The sequence below is a fragment of the Aotus nancymaae genome, unplaced genomic scaffold (genome assembly GCF_030222135.1).
Source record: "Aotus nancymaae isolate 86718 unplaced genomic scaffold, 86718_ANA_hifiasm-v0.15.2.pri h1tg000018l, whole genome shotgun sequence".
NCBI classification, from domain to species: domain Eukaryota; kingdom Metazoa; phylum Chordata; class Mammalia; order Primates; family Aotidae; genus Aotus; species Aotus nancymaae.
Genome location: NW_026988430.1, coordinates 14553992 through 14579684, shown reverse-complemented (window position 1 = coordinate 14579684; position 25693 = coordinate 14553992). Strand labels below are relative to the sequence as shown.

Genomic DNA, 25693 nt, shown 5'->3' with positions numbered 1-25693 from the left:
TGAGTCTATAAAGCCTGCCTCTCTGCAGCCCTCAGAACTGGACAGCAGCAAAGTTTGTGCTTACCCACAATTAGCTCCCATTTATTGAGCATTCATTGAGAAAGACTTTTTCACCACATGATCTCTCTCTTAAATATTACTGCTCAGTTAAAGGTCTTAAGAGACAAAAGACTGAGGTCCCCACAGGAGAGGGAATTCTGCCTCCAGACTGTCTGCAAACTGGAGCTGCCACATAACTCTTTCCTCGGTCTCCAGCCTGCAGACCTATCCTGCAGGTTTCAGACTTGCCAGCCTCCATAAATATGTGAGTCAATTCCTTAAAATACATATATATTTATGTGTGTAAATATATATATATATAAAATAGTAATAAATGTATGCATATATTATGTAGACATATATACTTTGTATGTATATGTATTTTATTCCTTAAAATACATACACACACATATATACATACATATGTAAAAAAAAATTACTGCAGCACTATGAAGTGGGAGTGTTACTAGGTGGATTTTTCAAATAAAAAAAGGAGTTTAAGTTGTTTGATCAAATCTACACTGCTCATAAGTGACAGAACTGAAGGGAGAAATATCAGTTATGCTCCATTTACCAGAAGCAACCCAACCTTAGCTTCTGCCTGGAACAGTGGTCTTGTCAGTTTTATGACCTGAAATTTAATACTCACCACAACCCTTTGGGATGGACATTCTTATCCCAATTTAACATAGGCTCAGAAAAGTCACTAGCTAGTCAATGACAGCACAAATGGTCAGGGAGGTTTAAAAAAAAAAAAAAAAAAAAGTCTAGTGGAATAGCAAGTTTAGCCCAGTAGGAACAACGAGAGATATGGAAGGGAGAGATAGAGGTTGGAAAGGTAACTTGAGGCCAGAGTGGGCCCTGTTATAACTGCTAACATTTACTGAGCACAGTACTAAGCCGTTTACATCTATGAATGCATTTAATCCTCACAACAACCCTAGAAGGTAAAATACTGGTTATTTCCAATTTAGAGATGACAAAACTGAGCCACAGACAAATCAGTGCCCTGAGTGTGACTGCATGATCACATAATGGTAAGCAGCAGCATTGATAGAACAACTGGAATGTTCAGCCCTGCTGTGGAGGTAATTCAGGGTGACAAAGGGCTTCCAGAGGAAAGAGTGCACCTTGTTGTAGTGGTCACTGATGCAATATCAAGGAGGAGCCAGAGAGCAGAGAGATGGGAGTGGAGATTGTTCCCCTGGTCTGTTTTTCTGCCTGATTCAGTTAGCCTGAATGGAAACCCCCTGAGGTCTGCATCCCAGCCAGGCCTCTTTGCAGCCTGCCAGCTTCAGCCACCTGCTCCAAGTGTGGAGAATGCAACACCCCTGGAGTGCTGCCTCCCTTCCGCTACATGGTCCCCTCACGCTCCTACTCCAACGAGAGTTTCAGGTTCAGAGCTTGACAACAGTCTCCTCCTACCTGGTGTGAAAAGAAAAGCCTTAGCCAAGTTAAGTTTAACCAGAGTTTAACTGAGCAAAGAACAATTCACGAATCTGAATCGGGCAGCCTACCAGGACAGAGTAGGCTCAGGGAGACTCCAGCCCAGCCACATGGTGGAAGATTTCTGTACAGAAAATGGAAAGTGATGTACGAAAAACAAGTGATGCATAGAAACAGCAGGATTGGTTATAACTCAGTGTTTGCCTTATTTGAACACAGTTTTAACAGTTGGCCACCTGTGATTGGGTCAAACTCGATGATTGGCACAAGAGTAGGTTACAGTCCATTAACACCTCCATTTAGATTATAGTTCACAATGTGCAGAGCAGCTTTTAGGCCAAACCTAAAATACATCAGGAAACTTGATTTAACACTCCCTTCCTCCCTGAGTGTCTAACCAAAGGCCCGATTGAAGGATATAGAGGGTGGTTTAATGTCTACTAGGAGACAGGCACTGCCCAGAGAACACTGTTGTTTTCCTTCATCAAGCTTTGATCCCAGGCTCAGTAATTCAGACCTTCTCTACACTCCCCTCACTCTGTTCAGATCAGAGCAGAATTTGATAGTGTTCTGATATGGTTTGGCTGTGTCGTCACCCAAGTCTTATCTTGAATTGTACTCCCATAATTCCCACATGTTGTGGGAGGGACCGGTGGGAGATAATTGGAATCATGGGAGTGGTTTTTCCCTATCGTTCTTGTGATAGTGAATACGTCTCACGAGATCTGATGGTTTTATCAGGGGTTTCTGTTTTGCATCTTCCTCATTTTATCTTGCCACCGCCATGTAAGAAGTGTCTTTTGCCTCCCGCCATGATTCTGAAGCCTCCTCAGCCATGTGGAACTGTAAGCCCAATTAAACCTCTTTTCTTCCCAGCCTCAGGTATGTCTTTGTCTGCAGCATAAAAATGGACCAATACATGCTCTGGAGTAGCAGAAATGACTAACCATTCCCATCTGAGTGCAACACATAACTATCTAAGATGGTGCAGAGTCAGCATATGACATGCTCACATTCACTCAGCCTTAGTTGTCAACCAGCCTATTTGGCTATAACAAGATTTATAAACTTCAACTGATGGCTTGTCTCCCTGTAAAACACAAAATTCTAAAAATCAGGACTCCTGGTTTGTGCTTTTTTTTACCCTCTGCACCTCATATATGGCAGGTACCTAGGAGAACTGATAAGGAGATAGAGGCTGAGATAAACATCTGGGTGGAGCCAAGGAGAGCTAATGGAATTTCTTTTCACTTTTAATAAATTTTATTGAAGTGTAACATACAAGTAGAAAAACACAAAAGCCACAAGCATACAGCTTAGTTAATTATCACAAAGGGATCCCACCTTTGTAATCACAACTCAGATCAAGAAAGAAAACATTCTTAGTATCCGTGATGTTCTCCTTTGCACCTTCCATTCATGCTTTCCTTCTCTTGCCAGCCCTAATGTCTGAACTTCAAACATCATAAATTATTTTGACCTATTTTTGAACTTCATATATATAGAATATACAGGCAATATCATTTTGTATCTTTGTTCATTGTTATATGTGTACTTCTATTTTCAATAATTGTTACTTTATGGCTTAAAAAGTAACAATTATGTTTCTTTCTTTTTAATCCTTAGATTTTTTAACTTCTTTTTCTTGTCTTATGGTGCTGGCTACAATTCAAGTACAATGTTGAAGAGAAGCGGTGAGAGTAGCATTTTGTCACATTCCTAATTTTAGAGGGAAACACTTTTAATAGTTTCTCATTAAATATGATGTTCTCTACTAGTTTTTTGGGGTACCTTTTACCTGATCAAGGCAATATTTTTCTATATATAGTTTACTAAGAGTTTTAATTATGAATATGTGTTAAAACTTAACAAATGATTTTTCTGCATCTGTTAAAATAATTATATAATTTTTTTCTCTTTTATTCTGGTAGTGTGGTAAATTATATTGATTATTTCCAAACATTAAATCAGCCATTCCTAGAATCACCTCATATTGGTTGTTACATGTTGTCTTTTTTATATTTTCCTAGATTTCATTTGATAATTTTTAATATAATTTTTGCATCTATATTCATAATTGTCTTATAATCTTTCTCTAGTATTCTAAGGTTATAAAGTCCTCATGAAATACTTTGAGAAGTGTTCACTCTTTTTCTGTTCTCTAGAAGATTTACTAAAACGTTGTATTGTGCCTTCCCTAAATGTTGGAAGAATTTACTGATGAAACCACCTGGAGGTTTTTTTTTGTAGAGAGAGGTTTTAAATTATAAATTCAGATTCTTTAATACATATAAGACTGTTCAGATTTTCTGTTTATTCATATATCAGTCATGTTAAAACATCCATGTTATCAATAGTTGCTAATTTATTGGCATAAAATTGTAATAATCTCAGATTATCTTTTAAATATCTGTTGTATCTGACATTATATCCTCTTCCTTATGTTGGATATTATGTGTGTATTTTTCTTTTTTTCTCTTCTATCATCCTTGCTAGAGAGTTAGCAATTGTGATAGTCAAAAAACCTTAATGGTATACCTATATTATGCATTTGACTTTCCTACTGTCTTAATTTGATATGTTTTGTATATTATTAATATTTGCTCTTTGCACTTGGAACCAACCCAAATGACCATCAATGATACACAAGATAAAGAAAATGTGGTACATATATACCATGGAATACTATGCAGCCATAAAAAAGGATGAGTTTATGTCCTTTGCAGGGACATAGATGAAACTGGAAACCATCATTCTCAGCAAACTGACACAAAAACAGAAAACCAAACACCACATGTTGTCACTTATTAAGTGGGTGTTGAACAGTGAGAACACACAGACACAGGGAGGGGAACATCACACACTGGGGCCTGTTGAGGAGTGGGGGAATAGGGGAGGGATAGTGGGGAGTGGGAGTTATGGGAGCGATAGCATTAGGAGAAATACCTAATGTAGATGACAGGGTGATAGATGCAGCAAACCATCACCATGGCACATGTATACCCATGTAACAAACCTGCACAATCTGCACATGTACCCTAGAACTTAAAGTATAATAATTTTTTGTTAAAATAAAAATTAAAAATTAAAAAAATATATTTTCTCTTTGCCTTATCTTTATTTCTACTTACCTTGGGTTTGGGGTTAGTTTGTTCTGTTTCTAACTTTTTAACATGGCTACTTATATCATTAATTGTCATCCTTTGTCTTATCTAAAACACTTTTGATTGGGGTTGTTTTTTTCTTCTCTGTTTTAGTTCTTTGTAGATTCTGGATATGGGTAGACTGCAAAAATGTTTTCCTATTCTGTTGGTTGCCAGTTCGCTCTAATGATGGCTTCTTTTGCTGTATAGAAGCTCTGAATTTTAATTAGATCCCATTTGTCTATCTTGGCTTTTGTTGCCACTGCTTTTTTGGTGTTTTAGTCATGAAGTCCTTGCCTATACCTATGTCCTGAATGGTTTTGCCTAGGTTTTCCTCGAGTGTTTTTATGGTGTTAGGTTTTATGTTTAAATCTTTAATCCATCTGGAGTTAATTTTAGTGTAAGGTGACAGAAAGGGGTCCAGTTTCTGCTCTCTGCACATTGCTAGCCAGTTTTCCCAACACCATTTATTAAACATGGAGTCCTTTCCCCGTTGCTTGTTTTTGTCAGGTTTGTCAAAGATCAGATGGTGTAGATGTGTGGTGTTTCTTCTGAGGCCTCTGTTCTGTTCTATTGGTCTGTGTCTCTGTTTTGGTACCAGTACCATGCTGTTTTGATTACTGTAGCCTTGTAGTATAGTTTGAAGTCTGACAGTGTGATGCCTCCAGCTTTGTTCTTTTTGCTTAGGATTGTCTTGGCTATGCGGTCTCTCTTGTGATTCCGTATGAAGTTTAAAGTGGTTTTTTACAGTTCTGTGAAGAAGGTCATCGATAGCTTGATGGAGATAGCATTGAATATACAAATTACTTTGGGCAGTATGGCCATTTTCATGATATTGATTCTTCCTAACCATGAGCATGGAATGTTTTTCCATCTGTTTGTGTCCTCTCTTATTTCATTGAACAGTGGTTTGTAATTCTCCTTGCAGAGGTCCTTTACATCCTTTGTTAGTTGTATTCCTAGGTATTTTATTCTCTTTGGAGCTATTGTGAATGGGAGTTCACTCTTGATTTGGCTCTCTGATTGTCTGTTATTGTTATATAGGAAAGCTTGTGATTTCTGCAGATTGATTTTGTATCCTGAGACTTTGCTGAAGTTGCTTATCAGTTTGAGAAGATTTTGGGCTAAGATAATGGGGTCTTCTAAATATACAATCATGTCATCTGCAAATAGAGACAATTTGACTTCTTCCTTTCCTAATTGAATACCCTTTATTGCTTTTTCTTGCCTGATCACTCTGGCTAGAAGTTCCAATACTATATTCAGTAGGAGTGGTGAGAGAGAGCATCCTTGTCTAGTGCCTGATTTCAAAGGGAATTACTCCAGCTTTTGCCCGTTCAGTATGTTATTGGCTGTAGGTTTGTCATAAATAGCTTTTATCATTTTATGATACATTCCGTTGATACCTAGTTTATTGAGAGTTTTTAGGATGAAGGGCTGTTGAATTTTGTCGAAGGCCTTCTCTGCATCTATTGAGATAATCATATGGTTTTTGTCTTTGGTTCCGTTTATGTGATGGATTACGTTTATGAATTTGCGTATGTTAAACCAGCCTTACATCCCAGGGATGAAGCCTACTTGATCGTGATGAATAAGCTTTTGATGTGCTGTTGCATTTGGTTTGCCAGTATTTTATTGAAGATTTTTGCTTCGATGTTCATCATGGATATTGGCCTAAAGTTTTCTTTTTTAGTTGCGTCTCTGCCTGGTTTTGGTATCAGGATGATGTTGGTCTCATAAAATGAGTTAGGGAGGATTCCCTCTTTTTGTATTGTTTGGAATAGTTTCGGAAGGAATGGAACCAGCTCCTCTTTGTACGTCTGGTAGAATTCGGCTGTGAACTCGTCTGGGCCTGCACTTTTTTTGGTTGGTAGGCTATTGATTCCTGCCTCAACTTCAGCTCTTGTTATTGGTCTATTCAGGGTTTCAACTTCTTCCGGGTTTAGTCTTGATAGAGTACAAGTGTCCAAGAATTTATCCATTTCTTCCTGGTTTACTGGTTTATGTGCATAGAGCTGTTTGTAGTAATCTCTGATGGTAGTTTGTATTTCTGTGGGATCAGTGGTGATATCCCCTTCATATTTTTTTATTGCATCTATTTGATTCTTCTCTCTTTTCTTTTTTATTAGGCTGGCTAGCGGTCTATTTTGTTGATCTTTTCAAACAACCAGCTCCTGGATTTCTTGATTTTTTGAAGGATTTCTTTGTGTCTGTATCTCCTTCAGTTCTGCTCTGATCTTAGTTATGTCTTGTTTTCTGCTAGCTTTTGAGTTTTTTTGATCTTACTCCTCTAGCTCTTTCCATTTTGATGATAGGGTGTCAATTTTAGATCTTTCCTTTTTTTCTCATGTGGGCATTTATTGCTATAAATTTCCCTCTTGAAACTGCTTTAAAGGTGTCCCAGAGATTCTGGTAAATTGCCTTTTCATTCTGATTGGTTTCAAAGAACATCTTTATTTCTGCCTTCATTTCATTGTTTATCCAGTCAACACTCAGAAGCAAGTTGTTCAGTTTCCAAGTGGTTGTGCGGATTTGAGTGTGTTTCTTAATCCTGAGTTCTAATCTGATGAACCGTGGTCTGATAGACTGTTTGTTATGATTTCCGTTCTTTTGCATTTGCTGAGGAGTGATTTGCTGCCAATGATGTCGTCAGCTTCAGAGTAAGTGTGATGTGGTGCTGAGAAAAATGTATATGTCTATTAGGTCCAGCTCTGCATTAAAGTCCTGGATGTCCGTGTTAATTCTGTCTCATTGATCCATCAAATATTGACAGTGGAGTGTTGAAGTCTCCCACTATTATTGTGTAGGAGTCTAAATCTCGTTTTAGGTCATTAAGAACTTGCTTTAGGTATCTGGGTGTTTCTGTGTTGGGTGTGTATATATTTAAGATAGTTAGCTCTTCTTGTTGGATTGATCCTTTTACCATTACATAATGCCCTTCTTTGTCTCTTTTGATCTTTGTTGGTTTGAAGTCCGTTTTATCAGAGACTAGGATTTCAACCCCTGCTTTTTTTTGTTCTCCATTTGCTTGGTAAATTTTCTTCCATCCCTTTATTTTGAGTCTGTGTGTGTCTTTGTATGTGAGATGGGTTTCCTGAATACAGCACACCAATGGGTTCTGACTTTTTATCCAGTTTGCCAGTCTGTGTCTTTTGATTGGGGGGTTTAGGCCATTTACATTCAATGTTAGCATTGTTATGTGTGAATTTGATCCTGCCATTTTGTTACTGGCTGGTTTTCTTGCCCGTTAGTTGACTCATTGCATTTTTGGTCTTTGCTATTTTGTGTGCTTTTGCAGTGGCTGGTACTTGTTCCTTTCCATGCTTAGTGTTTCTTTCAGGAGCTCTTATAGGGCAGGTCTCGTGGTGATGAAATCTCTCAGTAATTGCCTGTCCATAAAGTATTTCATTTCTCCTTCAGTTATGAAACTTAGTTTGGCTGGATATGAGATTCTGGGTTGAAAGTTCTTTTCTTTAAGGATGTTGAATATTGACCCCACTCTCTTCTGGCTTGTAGGGTTTCTGCCAAGAGATCCACTGTGAGCCTGACTGGCTTCCCTCTGTAGGTGACCTGACCTTTCTCTCTGGCTGTTCTTAACATTTTTTCCTTTATTTCAACCCTGATGAATCTGATGATTATGTGCCTTGGGGTTGCTGTTCTTGAGGAATATCTTCGTGGAGTTCTCTGTATTTCTCAGATTTGAATGTTGGACTGCCTTGCTAGGTTCAGGAAGTTCTCCTAGATAATATCCTGGAGTGTGTTTTCCAGCTTGGATTCATTCTCCCCATCATATTCAGGTACACCTATCAAGCATAGATAGGTCTTTTCACATAATCCTATATTTCTTGGAGGCTTTGTTCACTTCTTTTCACTCTTTTTTCTCTTGTCTTGCCTTTTCTTTTTATTTCATTGAGTTGATCTTCAATCTCTGATATCCTTTCTTCTGCTTGATTGAATCGGCTATTAAAACTTGTGTTTGCTTTACGTAGTTCTCGTGCTGGGTTTTTCAACTCCATCAAGTGGTTTATGTTCTTCTCTAAGCCGGTTATTGTAGTTAGCATTTCATCTAATCTTTTTTCAAGGTTTTTGGTTTCTTTGCATTGAGTTAGAACGTGTTCCTTTAGCTCAGAAAAGTTTGTTATTATCCACCTTCCGAAGCCTGTTTCTGTCAATTCATTGTGCTCTTTCTCGGGTTGTGTTCCCCGTGTTGTTGAGGAGTTGTGATCCCTTGAAGGAGAAAACGTGTTCTGGTCTTTGATGGTTTCATCTTTTTTGCACTAGTTTTTTCCAATCTTCATGGATTTACCTGTCAGGGAGCTGCTTGATGAGGTCGCTTGTCTGCCTGTTGAGGCGCTGCTGGGTTTCTAGGGACTCCTTCAGGTTACTAGGTAAGCTTCTTGTGTCTTTCTTGTTTACACTGGGAGGTTAAGCCTGCCTCTTCCGCTGACCTGGAGGCACTGCTGGGTGGTCAAGAACACTGTCCGTTGCTACGTAGGCTTCCTGTGTGTTTTGTTACATGAAGCTTAGTCCCACCCCTTTAATGGAGGGTTATGTCTTTCCTCCACAGGGCTGGATCATTCAGGGTTCAGCGCAGACTGTGGCACTGGCTGCATAACCCGCTAGAGTTAGTGCTTCAGCCCTCTGGGATTTGTGGCGGAGGGGAGGGACCCACTCAGCCACTCCGCCTGTCTCCCCTCTTTTAGCTCACTCTCTCTGGTCATGGGGGAGAGGCCCACCCCGCTGTTCTGTCTGTCTTTCTGCTTTCAGCTCCATCTCCCTCCAGGCCTGGGGAGGTGGCGATAGCTCAGTCCGCGGGTTCTCCAGCCGGCTTATGGGCTTAGGCGTTTGCTTAGATCTGTGCACCAATCCAGGACACCGTCCTGGATTATTATTCAACGCTGCTCTTGTAATTCCTGGTACTTGATTGGCAAAGATCCCCTGTTCTGTGTATTGATAAGGCTTTGGGAGAAGCACTGTATCTGGACCGGAGCGCCAGAGAGGGAGCCTCTGACTCACTGATCAGATGCACTTTCTGGGCAAAGGAGCACCCTCTTCCTCGGTCTGCCCTGCCTGGGCTTTGCTCACCATCAGACCAGATCCATTGAAATGCACCTGGTACCTTGATTGAAGCTAGGAGATCTCTTGATTTCTGCATCTCTCTCACTGGGTATTGTGCACAAGAGTTGTCTCTATTTGGCCATCTTGACTCCCTCCTATGCTATTTGTTTTAATATATCCTATCTAATTCTATCTTCTTTCTTCTCACTTCTTATATTCTATCAAACTAATTTCATGTTTTTATTATTTTTCTCCCTCTTTTATCATAGTATATATCCTTTTGCTATTCATCTAATGGTTACCAAAGGCATCATTTTATCTTTTTGTCTTTTTTTTTTAATTGCATTTTAGGTTTTGGGGTACATGTGAAAAACATGCAAGATTGTTGCATAGGTGCATACGTGGCAGTGTGATTTGCCGCCTTCCTCCCCTTCACCTATATGTGGCATTTCTCCCCATGCTATCTCTCCCCAACTCCACACCCCCTGCTGTCCCCCCCACTCCCCCACAACAGACCTCAGTGTATAGTGCTCCCCTCCGTGTGTCCATGTGTTCCCATTGTTCAACACCCATCTATGAGTGAGAACATGCGATGTTTGATTTTGTGTTCTTGTGTCAGTTTGCTGAGAATGATGGTTTCCAGGTTCATCCATGTCCCTACAAAGGATGCGAACTCGTCGTTTTTGATGGCTGCATAATATTCCATGGTGTATATGTGCCACATTTTTCCTGTCCAGTCTATCATCGATGGGCATTTGGGTTAGTTCCAGGTCTTTGCTATTGTAAACTGTGCTGCAATGAACATTCGTGTGCATGTGTCCTTATAGTAGAACGATTTATAATCCTCTGGATATATACCCAGTAATGGGATTGCTGGGTCAAATGGAATTTCTATTTCTAGGTCCTTGAGGAATTGCCACACTGTCTTCCACAATGGTTGAACTAATTTACACTCCCACCAATAGTGTAAAAATGTTCCTATTTCTCCACATCCTCTCCAGCATCTGTTGTCTCCAGATTTTTTAATGATCGCCATTCTAACTGGCGTGAGATGGTATCTCAATGTAGTTTTGATTTGCATTTCTCTAATGACCAGTGATCATGAGCATTTTTTCATATGCTTGTTGGCCTCATGTATGTCTTCTTTTGTAAAGTATCTGTTCATATCCTTTGCCCATTTTTGAATGGGCTTGTTTGTTTTTTTCTTGTAAACCTGTTTTAGTTTGTTGTAAATTCTGGATATCAGCCCTTTGTCAGATGGGTGGGCTGCAAAAATTTTTCCCCATTCTGTTGGTTGCTGATTCACTCTATTGACTGTTTCTTTCACCGTGCAGAAGCTGTGGAGTTTGATTAGTTCCCATTTGTCTATTTTAGCTTTTGTTGCCAATGCTTTTGGTGTTTTGGTCATGAAGTCCTTGCCTATGCCTATGTCCTGAATGGTTTTACCTAGGTTTTCTTCTAGGGTTTTTATGGTGTTAGGTCTTATGTTTAAGTCTTTAATCCATCTGGAGTTAATTTTAGTGTAAGGTGTCAGGAAGGGGTCCAGTTTCTGCTTTCTGCATATGGCTAGCCAGTTTTCCCAACACCACTTATTAAACAGGGAATCCTTTCCCCATTGCTTGTTTTTATCAGGTTTATCAAAGATCGGATGGTTGTAGATATGTTGTGTTGCCTCCGACGCCTCTATTCTGTTCCATTGGTCTATATCTCTGTTTTGGTACCAGTACCATGCTGTTTTGCTTACTGTAGCCTTATAGTATAGTTTGATGTCCGGTAGTGTGATGCCTCCCGCTTTGTTCTTTTTGCTTAGAATTGACGTGGCTATGCGGGCTCTCTTTTGGTTCCATATGAAGTTTAAGGTGGTTTTTTCCAGTTCTGTGAAGAACGTCATTGGTAGCTTGATGGGGATAGCGTTGAATCTGTAAATTACTTTGGGCAGTATGGCCATTTTCACAATATTGATTCTTCCTAACCATGAACATGGAATGTTTCTCCATTTGTTTGTGTCCTCTCTTATTTCGTTGAGCAGTGGTTTGTAGTTCTCCTTGAAGAGGTCCTTTACGTTCCTTGTTAATTGTATTCCTAGGTATTTTATTCTCTTTGTAGCAATTGTGAATGGCAGTTCGTTCTTGATTTGGCTCTCTTTAAGTCTGTTATTGGTGTATAGGAATGCTTATGATTTTTGCACATTGATTTTGTTTCCTGAGACTTTGCTGAAGTTGCTTATCAGTTTCATGAGATTTTGGTCTGAGATGATGGGGTCTTCTAGATATACAATCATGTCATCTGCAAATAGAGACAATTTGACTTCCTCCTTTCCTAATTGAATACCCTTTATTTCTTTTTCTTGCCTGATTGCTCTGGCGAGAACTTCCAGTACTATATTGAATAGGAGTGGTGAGAGAGGGCATCCTTGTCTAGTGCCAGATTTCAAAGGGAATGCTTCCAGTTTTTGCCCATTCAGTATGATATTGGCTGTTAGTTTGTCATAAATAGTTTTTATTATTTTGAGATACGTTCCGTCGATACCTAGTTTATTGAGGGTTTTTAGCATAAAGGCTGTTGAATTTTGTCGAAGGCCTTCTCTGCATCAATTGAGATAATCATGTGGTTTTTGTCTTTGGTTCTGTTTATGTAGTGAATTACATTTATAGACTTGGGTATATTGAACCAGCCTTGCATCCCCGGGATGAATCCTACTTGATCATGGTGGATAAGCTTTTTGATGTGCTGTTGTAATCAGCTTGCCAGTATTTTATTGAAGATTTTTGCATCTATGTTCATCATGGATATTGGCCTGTAGTTTTCTTTTCTTGTTGAGTCTTTGCCAGGTTTCGGTATCAGGATGATGTTGGTCTTATAAAATGGTTTGGGAAGAATTCCCTCTTTTTGGATTATTTGGAATAGTTTCAGAAGGAATGGTACCAGTTCCTCTTTGTATGTCTGGTAGAATTCGGCTGTGAACCCATCTGGACCTGGGCTTTTTTTGGGTGGTAGGCTCTTAATTGCTGCCTCGACTTCAGACCTTGTTATTGGTCTATTCAGGGTTTCGACTTCTTCCTGGTTTAGGCTTGGGAGGAGGCAACTGTCCAGGAATTTATCCATTTCTTCCAGGTTTTCTAGTTTATGTGCATAGAGTTGTTTGTAATAATCTCTGATGATGGTTTGAATTTCTGTGGAATCTGTGGTGATATCCCCTTTATCATTTTTTATTGCATCTATTTGGTTATTCTCTCTTTTCCTTTTTCATTAATCTGGCTAGTGGTCTGTCTATTTTGTTGATCTTTTCAAAAAACCAGCTCCTGGATTTATTGATTTTTTGAAGGGTTTTTCGTGTCTCTATCTCCTTCAGTTCTGCTTTGATCTTAGTTATTTCTTGTCTTCTGCTAGGTTTTGAGTTTTTTTGATCTTGCTCCTCTAGCTCTTTCAATTTTGATGATAGGGTGTCAATTTTAGATCTCTCCTTTCTTCTCATGTGGGCACTTATTGCTATATATTTTCCTCTAGAGACTGCTTTAAATGTGTCCCAGAGATTCTGGTATGTGGTGTCTTCGTTCTCATTGGTTTCAAAGAGCATCTTTATTTCTGCCTTCATTTCATTGTTTATCCAGTCAACATTCAGGAGAAAGTTGTTCAGTTTCCATGAAGCTGTGCGGTTCTGGGTTGGTTTCTGAATTCTGAGTTCTAACTTGATTGCACTGTGGTCTGAGAGACTGTTTGTTATGGCTTCCGTTCTTTTGCATTTGCTGAGGAGTGATTTACTTCCAATTATGTGGTCAATTTTAGAGTAGGTGTGATGTGGTGCTGAGAAGAATGTATATTCTGTGGATTTGGGGTGGAGAGTTCTGTAAGTGTCTATTAGGTTTGCTTGGTCCAGGTCTGAGTTCAAGTCCTGGATATCCTTGTTAATTTTCTGCCTTGTCGATCTGTCTAATATTGACAATGATGTGTTGAAGTCTCCCACTATTGTGTGGGAGTCTAAGTCTCTTTGTAACTCATTAAGAACTTGCCTTATGTATCTGGGTGCTCCTGTATTAGGTGCATATATATTTAGGATCGTTAGCTCTTCTTGTTGCATTGATCCTTTTACCATTATGTAATGTCCTTCTTTGTCTCTTTTGATCTTTGTTGCTTTACACTCTGTTTTATCAGAGATGAGAATTGCAACTCTTGCTTTTTTTTGCTCTCCATTTACTTGGTAAATTCATCCCTTTATTTTGAGCCTTTGTGTATCCTTGGATGTGAGATGGGTTTCCTGGATACAGCACACTGATGGGTTTTGGCTTTTTATCTAATTTGCCAGTCTGTGTCTTTTGATTGGGGCATTTAGTCCATTTACGTTTAGGGTTAATATTGTTATGTGCGAATTTGATCCTGCCATTTTGATGCTAGCCAGCTGTTTTGCCCATTGGTTGATGCAGATTCTTCATTGTGTTGATGCTCTTTACCATTTCGTGTGTTTTTGGAGTGGCTGGTACTGGTTGTTCTTTTCTATGTGTAGTGCCTCTTTCAGGAGCTCTTGTAAAGCTGGTCTGGTGGTGATGAAATCTCTGAGTACTTGCTTGTTCACAAAGGATTTTATTTTTCCTTCACTTATGAAGCTTAGTGTGGCTGGATATGAAATTCTGGGTTGAAAGTTCTTCTTTTTGTCTTTTATAAATTAGCATATTTATTAATTGCCATACAATGCAAGGATCTTGGAACAATTTACCTCCCTTTGACTTTTGTGCTATCATTTATTTTAATTCTCTGCATTTTGAAAACCCACTAATATCTGTGTTTTAGTAAGTCAATATTCCTTTAGAGTTACGCATACATTACCTTTTCCATTGCTCTTTATACCTGTACATTTCTGTTCTTTCATCTGGGATCATTTTTATTCTGCTTGAAGAACTCCTTCTAGTATTTACTTTAGTTTATAGCTTTTGGAGAAGTATCTCTCAATTTTAATTGGACCAAAAATATATTTCATATTTTTAAAAATTTTTAGGGGTGGCTTGGATTTCTAGATTGGTAGCTGTTTTCTTTTTTTTGTTGTTTCTGTTGAGAAATTACCTTTAGTCTTATCATTTACTAAGTACTAATAATACAATTATAAGAATGAGCCACAACCTAAATAAAGTCTGTCAACTTCCCTACCTTTGAGACACTTGCTGTCACCTGAAAGTAGCAAACCTGTGCAAAGAAAAAATAATAATTTGATGATAGGTGAGGTGGCTCATGCCTGTAATCCAGCACTTTGGAAGGCCAAGGTGGGTGGATCACATGAGGCCAGGAGTTCAAGACCAGCCTAGTCAACATGGTGAAACCTCATCTCCACTAAAAATACAACAGTTAGCTGGGTGTGATGGTGCATGCCTGTAATCCCAGTTGTTCAGGAGGCTGAGACACAATAATTGCTTGAACCCAAGAGGTGGAGGCTGCCATGAGCTGAGATTGCACCACTGCCCTCCAGTCTGGATGATAAAAAGTGAGACTCTGTCTCAAAAATAATATTAAAAACAATCTGAGGCACTGATAATTCTTCTATAATAGAGATGTATACATAAAGGCTATGTGAGGCACGTGGGAGGGAATGCCGCTGGACAGGAGGAGGTGTCTTGGGCAACTTCAACAAGAGGTTTCTAATGAACTGGATCTTCAAATATGAGCATGCCAAGCAGACCAAAAGGCATGAAGGCACAGAAAAGTGTGCAGATTCAAAACATAATTGGAATTTTGTAAAACTGGAATCTAGGTTTTATGGGAAGTAGTGATAAGAGTGATCATGAGGAAGCAGATTGTAGTAACATTGTCATCAGACGTGTATTCTATGTTAATGGATCTGCACATCAGTCTACAAATTTAAGTAAAGATGCATTAAATGATCCCTTTCCCTCTAAGACATGAAAGCAAGCCATGAGAACAAGCGCAGACGTAGATGAGCTTGAACTTAGAGAACTTGTGGTTACTGAGGGGCTCTAACATCGGTGACCTCCACTTTTCAGTAAAATAAAGCACAGTTAGGACTTGGGCTAATAGTAACAGAAAAAGATGACAGAGAAATTTGAAAGGAATGGTAAATATCTGAAACCATCCCTTTGGCACATAGGAAGGGGAACTGACAAAAGATAAATAAATAGATTGCTGACCCACCAAGGTTAGCTATATCCATTCTAGCCCTGAGTTATAGTTTTGATTTTACATAGTCAATTGTTATCTGAATCCATTTTCAAAATGGCACTTGTGGAATTGAAATATAGCAGAGAAATCACTTTCTCTTTCTTTGTGGGTAATTCAAAAAGTAGTGGTTAGAATTCCAGGCATTATAGTCTGGAAGACCTGGTTTCAAAAATGTGTGGTTTTGAAGGAAGGCAATTTACTTTATAACATGGGGCATGTATTCTTTGAGTCCCAATCTTCACATTATACAAAATGAATTTAGTAATAATTATTTCATGGGATCATTGTGAGTATTAAATGAGCTTTATCTGGCAAAGCATCTAGTCCAGTGCTGGCTTTGATAGCATCTAGTCCACATAACTGGTTTCAATAAATTATAGCTGTTGCAGTTGTTATTTTTATGATGAACACAAAAGAATAATTCCAATGTATCGAGTATGTACAATGAGCAATACTAGTTTCCTTAGGCATATTAATTTGAATTATTTAGACAACTTTAGAAAGTCAGTATTTTTATTCCACTTTGAAAAGTGAGCAAACTAAGGCTCAGAGATGTCACATGCCTTGCTCAAAGTCACACAGTTGCTTAGTGGTTACCCAAAGTCACAAGTCACACAGTGGTTGTGACAGCGTTTGAGGAAAGGTCTGTCTAACTGCAACCCTTGGGTCTTTCTTTACAAACTCCCTTTCAGCTTTCCAAATGTTCCCTCCACTAGAATGACCTCCTCTTTAGCGAGACAAGGCCTAGGCATCATCTCAGGTTAGACAAAATGCTCCAGAAAGTTTTCCTAGGTATTGTACCGCTGGATGGTTACTAATGTTATTTTTTGGTCTGTTCTCTTTGAAGGGCATTCTCTTCTCCTCCGTGGAATGTGTGAAATCCACACAGGATCTCGTAAGGCTCTATCTACATGAATCAAATCGAGTTTATCGGGATAAGATGGTAGAAGAAAAGGACTTTGATCTTTTTGATAAAATCCAGACTGAAGTGCTCAAGAAAATTTTTGATGTGAGTATTGCCCTATTGACTTTTTTGTATTTGAAAAAAAAAAACAAAAGATAATGATGCAGATAATCACCCAAATGATGCAATCTAGTTCTTTAATGAAGAAAGGGCAAAATCTAGGTGAGGAAGAAAATTCTACCATGATTTTGCCCAGGTAAAAAATGCTGGGGCAAGAATAGATGCAGATTAATCCTAAAATCCCAGTGTTGAGAAGTCCATAGAGATCATCTAATCCAAGTCCCCACATGATACTTTGTCCCCTAGCAGCATTTCTCAGATTGGTTACCCCAATGATACTCCAGCATCCTTGAAAATGCATGATCCCATTGTTCCCAAGGTCGCCATTTTGGGGCTGCTAATAACTGGAAATTTGGAGCAATTTTGAAACTTGGAACATTTAGAATAATTTTAGAGACTGAAAATTTGGTCTAATAATCTAGAAGTTATTTCTCTGTCCACTACCTACGTCTACACAACAAACTCTCAAATATTTTAATACCATTTATCTCAGTCTTCCAGAGTCCTCTCTTCTCCAGACCAAACAGCCTGAATCCTTTTAACCACTTCTGACATGGGTCGTGTTAAGTCCTAGCTCAGACCTAAAGAACTCTAACGTCCTCCTGATTGCTCTCCCACCAGTTCTCCCTCTGAAATCCTGGTGCCTGACTTTTTGTCGCATAGTCTGGCCGGGATCTGACCAAAAGCAAGATTGTCATTCCCCCTTTTCTTAAAGATTATAGTTTTGTTCCTGTGTTTCCCAAAATGCGTCCAGCTAAACAGTTTTACTACAAGATACTTCTTGAAAAAGAGTGTCTGTCATGGAATGAGTTGAGAATATGCTTCACTATATGTGACTGTCTTGGAAATTCACAGTGGATTTAAGACATTCAAGTCCTGAAATCTTGAATTACTCTAATTCACATATCATTCCCCGAATATATTGGACCCTAAAACTCTTTCCTCTTATAACCTAATTATAAACCTATTAATAATTTACATAATGAATGACTGATGGATTATGACTTGGGAGGCACTTATATATTAGTATAGCCTAATATCATATTATATTTCTTAGCTAACACTGAGCCTTCTATTACCCAAAGCCCCATCTTTTCCACACATACTGCTTGTCTGTCCCCTCTGGAAATTAGAAATATTCAAATTTTGTATTTAGGTGTGCTATGCTGTCCTTATACTCATCTTGTTTGATTTCACTCCATATTTTTTTTCTGATAAAATCCTGACTCTATCTCTGAAGATATTTACAGTCCATCCCAACCTATGTGACAGCCTTTTGAATGTTTAGACAGCATTTTAAGTCACTTATTTTAGTCTGCTTTTTACTAAGCCAACCATCCTAAATTCTCCCATTTTTCTCAGCATTGTTATTGGGAACTGATGTTTGAGACCCTGATGTCAGATGCCCTTCTCTGAGCATTGTAGAGTTAGCCAATTCAAGTAGTCATTGTTGGAACTGCAGATTCGTTTTCATTGTCTTATACTTTGGTCTGAGCTAGCACTTCAGAGTAATGACACTCAGACTTTCAAATAGAGTTCAGCGTGTGGGTCTGTACACTAAAGGCACTGCCTTTTGATCACAGATCCAGATATATGGATATTGCCATTATCCTTCCCCAGCAACGTTTGAAATGCCAGCCTGGAGCACCCTCAGTCACACCAAATCTTGGTATTGGTATCAAGGAAAAGTTACCAGATTTCCACCAACGAAGCAATACAGTCCTGTTTCCACTATTCAAAGGTTCAGCTTCTCTGATTCATGGCCCTGTGTGATTTGGCATCACTATTAAGGAATCTTTGATTCGCTGACTTGGTTGATTTTCTCTCTGCCTTCTACACAGCATGGCTGTGATCATAAAATCGAAGACTTGTTTTGTTCATCAAAGAGTCTTTGTAAAGCAGGCTTTTCAAAACTGCACTTTGATTCTTCCTCTGCTAGATGGTTGGTGTCAATTGACTGCTATGAGAACTGATTCCCAGGATGTTACCCCATTCTCAAACTGGGTAAATGCCTTCCCACATTGTGTCCTCAGTCTTCATGTGTTTTCTTAATAGCAAGAATAGCCCTCCTGCACTGAGTTTACATCTTATCCAAATGTCTGAGCATTTATTGTTACTGTCTGGCAAAGCCAGAATAGTTTTGGAGTTTTCTATAATTTTTGAGACCACCTTCAAAATATAATACTTTTTGATTTTCAACTCTTTCTAGTCCTTTCTTCTTATACCCAGGCAGCAGCCCTGGTTTCTCTGTAGATGTTACTGTCATCTCACTCTCCCTATATTAGGTTTGGTGACTTTTGCCCTGTAGGCTTAGAAGGCTAACCCTGCAGTGACTTCTGCCCTGGGGCGTGTCCCTGCTAGTAAATAACACACTGGTTACCTCTTTCCCAGGTAGGTCTTCCAGTCTGAACTTTAGGAGGGAAAAATGACAGGCGGGGACCACTGCTCATGCTGGCATAACTTCCTACTTGTGTCTTAGAAAACCTATTATTTCTCAGACTTTTCTCCTCAACAATCTTCCCTCCTACCTCCAGTCTCAGGTATTTGGGTTTTGACAGGCCAGGAGTTCCTTTTTGTCTCCTCTAACATGAAAGCTAAAAATTAGTTTTCTCAGCTGGATGCAGTAGCTCACACCTGTAATCCCAGCACATTGGGAGACCGAGCTGGGCAGATCACAAGGTCAGGAGTTCAAGACCAGCCCAGCCAATATGGTAAAACCCCATCTCTACTAAAAATACAAAAATTAGCCAGGAGTGGTGGTGGGTGCCTGTAGTCCCAGCTACTCAGGAGGCTGAGGCAGGGGAATCGATTGAACTTGGGAGGCAGAGGTTGCACTGAGCCAAGATAGAGCCACTGCACTCCAGCCTGGGTAGTAGAGAGAGACTCAAGTTTGAAAAAAAAAAAAAAGAAAAATGGTTTTCTCTTCAGTGGTTAGAGGATAAACTGGTGAAGAGACATAGACTCCTTATCTTTCAAATAAATTGAGTTATACTAGATATTTATTCAACATGGTGACATTTGTTCCATGGGTGACAGCTGACACACAGCCCTGAAGTTTTATAAGTAGGAAGTTCTACCATAAATGCTTTAAGATTACTATAAATAAACCAGTCACCTGAGGGTGGCTAATAGCGCATTCTTCAGAAACCAAGCCCTCTGGACTGAACCTATGAAGTCAGGACTGGCAACATACTTGTGTACTCTCATAGAAAAAGATGTTGTATGGCTTTGCTGTGGATTGAGGACCTAGATCTGCTGAAATGGATGTGTAGAAAGTGAGGCGATTGGGCCATGATCCCCTTCATTCAATACTGATGAAAGAGCCCCCACTTAGAGAAATCCACCCATCCATTCCGATCCACTCTTCTCACAGAAGCACTCCCTTACTGTACTTGTGAGGAGACCCCATCCCACCTCCCACTTCCCATCCTCAGGCCATAAGGAATAACAAACATCACCTGAGACTTCATGGAGCTGGTAGATGGATATGAAACGTCCACTTATAAGGGCTTCTCAAGAGGGGAACGTGTTGGAAATAGCACTGATGTTTAATTTCCAGGGAATGTGCAGAGCAAATCAGGTGTCTCCTCTCTGTGGAACCAGCACTAGGAGTCAATAAGGAGGGCCTTTATTCCTGTGTCTCATCACTAGGATATTGAAGACCCTGTGGAGCAGACCCGAAGCCCAAACCTGTATTGCCACTTTGCAAATGGTATTGGTGAGCCCAAGTACATGCCTGTACCATCCTGGGAACTTTTGACCCAGATTCTGGTCGAGGCCTTGGAGAACCACAATGAAGTCAACACAGTGATGGACCTAGTTCTCTTTGAGGATGCCATGCGCCATGTGTAAGTGTGCTTCTCCTCTTCCTCTTCCTCGGTTCTTTCCTCTTCCCAATGACAGGGGTCTCATTTGGCTATTTGAGGTCACTTCCGTAAAGCCTGGAAAGGAGCTCAGGTCAAGATGGCTGCTGGCAAAGCAACTGCAGCTCCTGCCACTAGCCCTAGGGGGCAGCACAGTGCCGAGCTCAGGCAGGAATGCGTTCATTTCCAGGTCCGCCATTTGCTATCCGTGGACATGATCACAGTAACACCAAGGAAATACTGGAGATCATAAAACAGGACCCAGAACAGCTCAGGACCTCCATCACCACCCGACTCTTAGTCCAAGGGCCATTTAAAAAAAATGAGTTACAGAGTTTTTGTTCATGCGCATACATATTTCAAACATTAAATATCCTTTTAGTATTTTTGCTACCTAGTGATGACCAGGCCTCCAAGACAGTCTAGCCTCCCACCAACACCATCCCTGCCCTGCTTCTTACATTTCCCAGTCTGACCCATTACCAGCCCTCACTGCCCTCCAGTATCCTTCCACCTTCCCCCAGGGTAGTCACCGTCTCAGCAGCCACATCTGCTTCATTTTAACTTCTCTGAACCTTCCCTTTGCTGCCGAATTCTAACTGATACCTGACTGACCCCTGAGTTGAGGAAAGCTGTTTTTCCTTCCCCATTCTATGTGCCCCAGGGCCTAGAGAGGAGTAAGTAACCTCCTTCCCCCAGCCCCCACCTCAGTGGCACATCTAAGTCCTTTCTTCTCTTATCCTTCACAAACCCCAGTTATTTTGAGCACAAGTCACCTGCCTTTCTTACTCATTCTTTTTCCTTGTCACTGTTACCTACTGACAGCCAATTTACTCTCCATCATCAGCCAGTGGCCTTAGTGCCTGGCACCCTTCCTCCTCACCCATGCCTCGACTCACTCTTGGCATCTAGCTAACAATTATTTCTGTTCCTTGGCGTGCTTGGCTCCCATGGTCTTTTCTTCTAGCCCACCTCAGCCCTCACTCTCATGTTCCTATCCTAGGAACCCACCTCCAGAATCCCAACTTCAGACATCTTGCTCTCTGACCCATACATGCCACCCTCCCACTCATCTGCTCTAGTCTTTCATTCAAATTCATCAAGACTTCATTCATTAGACCAGCTACTTCCCCAGACTCCTTTATCTCTCCCCCTACCATGTCTTTACTTTCCCCTTTTTTTTTTTTTTTTGAGACGGAGTCTTGTTCTGTCGCCCAGATTGTAGTGTTGTGGCATGATCTTGGCCCACGGCATCCTTGGCCACCCAGGTTCAAGTGATTCCCCTTCCTTAGCCTCCTGAGCAGCTGGGACTACAGGTGCGTGCCACCACACCCTGCTAATTTTTTGTATTTTAGTAGAGACGGGGTTTCACCATGCTGGCCAGGATGGTCTCGATCTCCTGACCTTGTGATCCACCTGCCTCGGCCTCCCAAAGTGCTAGGATTACAGGCGTGAGCCACCATGGCTGGCCGGCCAACTTTCCCTTTTTATTTATTTATTTATTTAGAGATCACACTTTGATCTCTGAGAATGAGAGGAGTCTCACTTTGTTGCCCAGGCTGGAGTGCAGTGGCATGATCTCAGCTCACTGCAACCTCTGCCTCCTGGGTTCAAGTGATTCTACTTACTTTCTTTTTTGACCACCATAGACCCCGTCAACCCAGTGTCAGCTCCCCTAACTTTCATGTCATGGTATCCACAAAATCTCACTTGAGCTAAGTCCCACTATCTTTATATTATTTTATTTTATTTTTATTTTTGAGAAGGAGTCACTCTGTTGCCCAGGTTGGAGTGCAGTGGCACCATTGTGGCTCACTGCAACCTTCACCTCCCAGGTTCAAGTGATTCTCCTGCCTCAGCCTCCCAAGTAGCTGGGATTACAAGTGCCCACCACCATGCCTGGCTAATTTTTTGTATTTTTAATAGAGACGGGGTTTCACAATGTTGACCAGGCTGGTCTCGAACTCCTGACCTAAGCTGATCCACCCGCCTCGGCCTCCCAAAGTGCTGAAATTCCAGACGTGAGCCACTGTGCCCAGCCCCTACTATCTTCTTATTCCACCCTTCCCCTAAGCAGCTGGACACTGTTGAAGAAAAATCTCCCACCATGTTGATTGTTTCTGCTCCAGATCTGCAGCCATAGATATCAAACAGGCCTCAAAATTGCTAGAAATCGTCCTCCTCTGCCCTGAGCATGTTGCTCCTTTCACCTCCTGTGATAACTGCATTACACATTTTCCCTCTCTTTTCAAACTCCCAGTGCCCTTCCCCTCTCTTTATTCCTGGTTAATGAGCACATCTCTTATTTCTTCGAGATAATGAAAGTGACCAGAAGAGAACCTCACATCTTCCTGTCATCAAATCTAACAACCTACATGTGTCCCCACATCCCTCCCACAAGTCCTGCCTTCCCTACGACTTCAGTTCATGAACAACCCTGTCCCTACCTTAGTCCAGTCTCTCCATTTGCACTGGACTAAGGTAGATCCCGTCTCCTCTCACCTTCTTAGTGACTTCACCTCTTGCTATAATTATCTCCTCTCTCTTCTCCCTCTCCTATTTTCTCTCTCCCCTCTTTCATCTTACCCCATCATAATTTCTGGATTATATGCATCAACATACAAGCATGCTATGTTACCATTTATCAAAAAAAAAATAAACTATCCCTTGCCTCTTACATTCCTTTCTATCTGCTACCCCCATTTCTCTGCTCCTATTTGCAACAAAGCTCATCAGAAACGTTGCCCATCATTGTCATACTTTCTCACCTCTGATTTCCTTCTCAGTCCACTTTTTAGCCCTTGAACAAAGCAGTGCTTATCATCATCACCTCTGTGGTGAGGTGACCCACGTCTTGCTGAAGTCAGTTGTCACTGCTAGGTCCTTGCCTATATCACATGACCCAGAGGTCAATGATTAACCTCTGTCTGTTTACATCATCCATTCATCCAACATATATTTATTAATTAGACAATATTAGGATGAGATCTGGGATCTTTGTTTTCTTCCCTGCTAGCGTCCTAATCCCGAGGATGGTGTGTGGAACCTAGCAGGCACTCAGTAAAACTGCTTAGCATGTTATATAAGAATAAATCATGCAGAGGAAAACAGAGAGGGAAGGGGAGTAGAGAGGACTGAGGATGAACCTAATTATAAATAGGGTCATCAGGAAGGCCTCCCTGAGAGTGTAGCATTTAATACGACATGTGGCTTGACATAGAACTCTCCATATGTCTGGTGCATAGTGCTCTGCATATATCAATGCATTTTCACAAAAATCCTGAAGAGGTAAGGTTTTATTGTCTCTATATTATAAATGAGGAAACTGAGACTGAGAGGAGAGGAGTTGCCTAAGGTCACACTCCTCATAACTAGGTAAAACTTGGCTGGGCGAGGTGGCTCATGCCTGTAATCCCAACACTTTGGGAGGCTGAGACGGGCAGATCACCTGAGGTTGGGAGTTCAACGCCAGCCTGTCCAAAATGGAGAAACGCTGTCTCTATTAAAAATACAAAATTAGCCAGGTGTGGTAGTGCATGCCTGTAATCCCAGCTGCTTGAGTGGCTGAGGCAAGAGAATTGCTTGAACCTGGGAGGCAAAGGTTGCCGTGAGCTGAGATTGCACCATTGCACCCCAGCCTGGGCAACAAAAGCAAAACTCCATTCAAATTAATTAATTAATTAATTAATTAATTAGGTAAAACTTGCAATAGTTTGATCTGGCTCTAGACTATGTACTCTCTGCCCTCATCCTATGATGCTTCTTCAAATATTTTTTGTATCCCCTCAATCCGATGTGAGCTACTTGAGCACACAGACTGTCTTGCTTACTGCTGAAACCCCAGGACCTTAGACAATGCCTAGTGCATAGTAGGGTTCAAGAAATGAGGGGTCAAAACTTAACCTGCCGGGCGCATAACAATCCCAGCACTTTGGGAGGCCGAGGCAGGTAAATCACTTGAGGTCAGGAGTTCGAGACCAGCTTGGACAACATGGTAAAACCCTGTCTCTACTGAAAATATAAAATCAGCTGGGTGTGGTGGCACCCATCTGTAATCCCAGCTACTCAGGAGGCTGAGGCAAGGGAATTGTTTTAACCTGGGAGGCAGAGGTTGCAGTGAGCCAAGATCATGCCACTGCACTCCAGTCTGGGTAACAAGTGTGAAACTCCATCTTAAAAAAAAAAAAAAATTCAACCTTGTGAAGCTCCTGCGAGTATTCTCTCTCCTCCTTAAGAGCCACCAGTGCCTCTGTCATAGTCTTGGAATTGAGGCAAGTCTTTGTCCTTTAAGGGCAAACTTAATTTGAAAGAATTGCAAATGATTCCATCAATGTGGCTTTCAACATGGGTGATCAAATTAATATTGTTTTTAGAAAAAAAAAATAAGTACTGGCTACAAACACTGACTTTCTTCCATAGGCTCATAAAGAAACTCTGAGGTTAGTATCCAAAGAGAAGCCTGAGCTTCATTTAGCAATGGCAAAATAACTGGGAAAATGAACTGCCTGGAGGGGGACAATTCTGAAGAATCAAGTGTATTTAGATGTATAATTTCCCATACATTTGTTTAAAAGACATCAACGTCCTGTTACTTTATCCTCACTCTGCCCTTCCTGCCCTTCCCTTCCTTCCTGGGGCTCATGGACCTGTCGTTGCTGCCTCTACTGGTCAATACAAGGAGAAACACAGGTTACCTAAGCACGTAGGAAGACTCTATGGCCTCACCTTGCTACACACACAGCACTCCAGGAAGGTCCCACCTTCTGAGACCCAAAGTGGGAGTAGGCTGGGCATGGTGGCTCACACCTGTAATCCCAGCACTTTGGGAGGCCAAGGTGGGCAGATCACCTGAGGTCAGGAGTTCACACCCAGCCTGGCCAATATGGTGAAACCCCATCTCTACTAAAAGTAAAAAAAATAGCTGGGTGTGGTGGTGGGCATCTGTAATCCCAGGTACT

At 40.7% G+C, this 25693-nt stretch overlaps 1 protein-coding gene across 1 annotated transcript in view; it reads left to right on the top strand.

Moving 5' to 3' along the window:
* Positions 1-25693, top strand: part of DNAH9 (dynein axonemal heavy chain 9) — a 368705-nt gene that overhangs the window by 177602 nt on the left and 165410 nt on the right. Inside the window, exons 42-43 of the mRNA XM_064378055.1 lie at positions 16696-16857; positions 20524-20720. Of these exons, the coding sequence (XP_064234125.1) occupies positions 16696-16857; positions 20524-20720 (359 nt within the window). The remainder of the gene's footprint in view (positions 1-16695; positions 16858-20523; positions 20721-25693) is intronic.